The 4010-nt window shown below is 36.0% G+C and overlaps 1 protein-coding gene across 1 annotated transcript; it reads right to left on the bottom strand.

Moving 5' to 3' along the window:
* Positions 1–1265: 1265 nt before the first annotated feature.
* LOC149232668 (alcohol dehydrogenase class-3-like) lies at positions 1266–3695 on the bottom strand. Its single transcript, XM_089376538.1, has 10 exons — positions 3526–3695; positions 3274–3410; positions 3140–3186; positions 2691–3016; positions 2491–2573; positions 2278–2353; positions 2092–2153; positions 1900–1995; positions 1588–1746; positions 1266–1483 (listed from the first exon to the last, which is right to left on the bottom strand). The coding sequence occupies exons 1-10, from the start codon at positions 3563–3565 to the stop codon at positions 1355–1357; spliced, it is 1155 nt and encodes a 384-aa protein (XP_089232664.1). The 5' UTR covers positions 3566–3695; the 3' UTR covers positions 1266–1354.
* Positions 3696–4010: the final 315 nt, after the last annotated feature.

The raw sequence follows: 4010 nt of genomic DNA, 5'->3' as shown, positions 1-4010 counted from the left end.
TTGGTAATGTATTTCATGGTAAGTATCTTTTTTATATATTATACGGTGTAATTTTGATAATTTTATTTTTTAAAGATTTTATTTTTTATATTTTAGATTGCCAATAAATATGGTAAATCATAAAGTTAATAATAAGCCAAATCATAATTTTCCAATATAAATTCAAAAACTAATTTTTTTAGTATAAATGTTAGTGGTGTTTTATTTATAAATATCAGTGCAGTTTTGTTACGGTTTGTTTTTAGTGTGATTTTTTGGAATTGTTTTTTTGAGTTTTTGTTTAATTTCTCCATAATCTAGTATGAATTTATTGAAATCACAAATTTGATGGTTAACACTTGCACAATCTAAATGTCCTAGAAGTTTTTGAGGGTGTTGAATCCATATATACAATCAAAAAACCAGTTTAATAGCACAAATGAAAAGCTCACCTTCATTTCTTTTGTGAAATTCCAGTACCAAAAAACTACTAAAAACAACTCATTTTCTTTATATATAATATATTATTATTATTATTTTAACAAATTTAAATTAAGATATAGTACATTTTTTCCTACTACTTTAATCTCCCAAACTTTCTTGCCCACCACCGAATAATTTGAAAAAGATACCGAATAAAAAATTGAAAATATAAGTCAATAAAATTGAATCCCCGTGAAAATATAACCTAATAAAAATTGCAGTTGTCTATAACGCGATTTTTTGAAAGTCTTTCCGGCGGTTTTTTCCGGTCAAAATCCGGCAGGAATTTATTGGAATCGCAAGTTTGATAGCTAGTTTCTGCACAATGAAAGCTTCCCAGGGGTTTTTCAGGGTGCTGATTTCTTCCGCTGGATTTCGTCACCGGAATCTCCAAAAAATCGCATTATAGACAACTCCATACAAATTGAATCCCCGCTTCACACGGGTGGGTATGTCATTAGTTGGGTTTGGCGATTGAGCATTTACTCGCCCGCCCAACGATAAATGAGCAGCGTCAGAGTTTCCAATAATGTTAAAAATGATCACTTTTGATTGGAAGATTTTACGCATGTTATAGTGATTTTATTTTTTTAAATCATGTCCTTCAGAACTATGATTTCGGTGTGAATATGAAATTGACGAAAATGCAAAAGATATACATTCGTTTCTTTTAATCATGATTTCGATGTGAATATGACATCAACGAAAAGAGCGAAGATATACATTCACACATACGTGGACTAATTTCTCTCCTATTCTGGCTGCAACATCATGACAGCCTGTAAAAGGTGAATGCACGGAAATTAATTAATTCAGAATACAAAGTACTCTTTTTTTTATTTTGCAGAAATCAATGGAAGCTTATTTTGCCCTTCTTCACACATTTTACATTTTAGTTTGGGCAATCTTCATCCATGTGCAGAACACATCGTAAGCACTTCCCAGCTATGAGCATCTCCATGGCTACATTAATATCTGAGAACGCCATTCTCTGAGTTATATACTTGTCCAAATCAAATTCCTGCAATCATTGACACTTTGATTTCTGAGTTCATGTTCCAGAGCATTCTATGAGAACAACAAAATAAAAAACGGCAGGGGATCAGAAAAAGAATGAGAAATTACGTTGTTCATGTATTTATCTACCAGCCTGGGTATATCAGATTTCTTGAAACCTCCAAAGACTACATATTTTAGCTTCCGGCCTTCTAGAATCTCCAGGGGATTGAAACTCAACTTCTTATCCATCTCAGCTAAACCCAATAACAAAGTTCTTCCCCATACCTGCAACGCAAAGCACATACATGCCCAGAAAACTTGAGATCACAGAGAAGGTAACAGACTTAATCAATACTTCACATCAGTTGGATCATTGAAGAACGCATGTAGTTAACATAATAAACGGTGACAGAGGATTGAATATACAAAAGATCAGACCCGGTGAGAGCATTGAAGCGCAGCAAGCATAAGTTCGACTCTTCCAACACATTCGTAGCTTGAATCTACTCCTCCTTCAGTCATCTCTGTAATCACCTGCAATCAGCAATACATTTACTTACGGAAAAAACATGTGGCAGATGTTGTTAAGGTTGCTGTACCAAAAGAACAAATGCTCATGTTACAGATTACCTCTTGAATGGGCTTATCGAATTTTGTTGGATTAAGGTACTCAGTGACTCCAAATTGTTTAGCTGTTAGGAAAAGAGATAGCAGCTATAAATCTCAGCACATATTCCATAGCCATATCCAAAAGCTAAAGGCAATTAGTCGACTGTAATTTTACTTCTATCTAGAATTTTATTGTTCACAACTCACATATTTCTTCCTTTTCTGGGTTGATGTCGATGCCAAGGATTCTGGAAGCTCCAGCTATTCGAGCCCCTTCTGCAACCTGAACAGCGCAGGATTCACCAGTAGACAGTAATTAGAAAGACACATAAGGCAAACTACTCTCTGCGGCACAAGGGCAAATCTTTATGTAAATATGTGTATGTATAGTTGCTGCTTCAGATATTCATGACAACTTACAGCCAAGCCAATGGTGCCCAATCCAAAGATTGCTACCGTATCACCGGGCTTCACTTTCCCAGCATTCCAGGGAGCTCCTAGTCCTGCAAATCAATGCCCAGAACTCGTTTTCTCATGGATCAACCTTTTAACTTTTGTGTATTTTGATGGGCAAGGATATCAGTTGTATTATTGAAGAGAGGAATGTATAATTATATTACCTGCAGGTACTCCGCATCCAAGCAAACAGATCTTGTCCAACGGAGCTTCCGGATTCACTTTTGCAACACAAGAGACGTGCACCACAGTATATTCACTGAATGTGGAGAGCCCAAAGAAATGATGGATGGGTTTTCCGTTGAGAGAGAATCGGCATTTTTTGTCTGTGTAAGCAACTCCGCTCGCGAAGTGGTACATGAAAAGCTCGCAAATGTTATTCTTTCCTCGATGACAGCGCTCGCATTCTTTGCAATCCGCCATGTAGGCCGGAATAACGTGATCTCCTGCTTTCACCTCCGTAACTTCACTTCCAACGCTTTCTACAATCCTGTGTCACCCACGCTCTTTTCAAAAATTGATCCCTCATAACTAATAAACCTCATCCTTCATTATTCTTCATTATTGATATGGAGAAGTTGTACATAAATATAATATAATATAATATACGTACCCAGCACCTTCGTGACCCAGAATCCTTGGAAACCAAGCTCCTCCATCCTTCAATGATTAAATACATTACATTAAGGTATGGTGCAGTTGAAGCCTTAATAAAATGAATGAAACATGAGATGATGAGAGCGGTACCTCTCCTTTCCAGTAAAAAAGATCAGTGGCACAGAGAGAAGTGTGAGTGATTTTGATTCGAACTTCTTTGCTCTGAGGAGGAGCCACTTGGATCTGTTGGATCGTTATGGGCTGCCCTGCTTCCCATACCACACCAGCTGATACACGTTTCATATCAGGTCAGATAATCTTCATCAGTAACTAGATAAACAACAACTAATGTATACCCTGAATTTGAAGACGTAACTAATATATGCAATATTTGCTGCTCACCCTTGCAAGTAATCACCTCCCCCTCAGTACATGATGCCATCAGTCCTTCCTGCGTTTTGCTTTGGTATATCTGAACACAGAATGCCAGGAACCTTGAAAGGAGTGGAATCTCACGAACTGGCGTGGAAGAAGTGGTAACTCACTGTCTCATCTCTGTAAGAGCCACTAAATAGGATGATAGTGCGGCCACGATATTTGTTTATTAAATATTTTGATCACTTTTTCTGTTTTTTCTGCGGGGAAGAATTTAAATATTATACAAATTTTATATATGGAAAATTCATATCATTATTGGTTGCCGATAGCCATTATTGACTACTATTTGCTAAGTTGAGTCATCACTCTTAAAATCAAACCATTTTGTAATTCTTTAATAATCACCCATGAAAATGAAAAATTTCACTATTAACAAATACATTTAAAAATAATAATCAAATCCAAACAATTTTAAAACATATTCCAAACCTATTATCCAAAACAATTTT

Source organism: Pinus tabuliformis, chromosome J (assembly GCF_031772625.1).
Source record: "Pinus tabuliformis cultivar Carrire ecotype Pingquan chromosome J, CPIR1, whole genome shotgun sequence".
Classification (NCBI taxonomy): Eukaryota; Viridiplantae; Streptophyta; class Pinopsida; order Pinales; family Pinaceae; genus Pinus; species Pinus tabuliformis.
This window is presented reverse-complemented; position numbering and strand designations above follow the sequence as displayed.

Excerpts from the sequence above, each read along its gene's own strand:
- LOC149232668 (XM_089376538.1), bottom strand. The coding sequence starts at position 3,565 with ATGGCATCATGTACTGAGGGGGAGGTGATTACTTGCAAGG. Across the intron at positions 3,411-3,525 it reads GGAGGTGATTACTTGCAAGG|CTGGTGTGGTATGGGAAGCA; the intron begins GTGAGCAGCAAA and ends AACGTGTATCAG. Across the intron at positions 1,484-1,587 it reads TAGATAAATACATGAACAAC|GAATTTGATTTGGACAAGTA; the intron begins GTAATTTCTCAT and ends CAATGATTGCAG.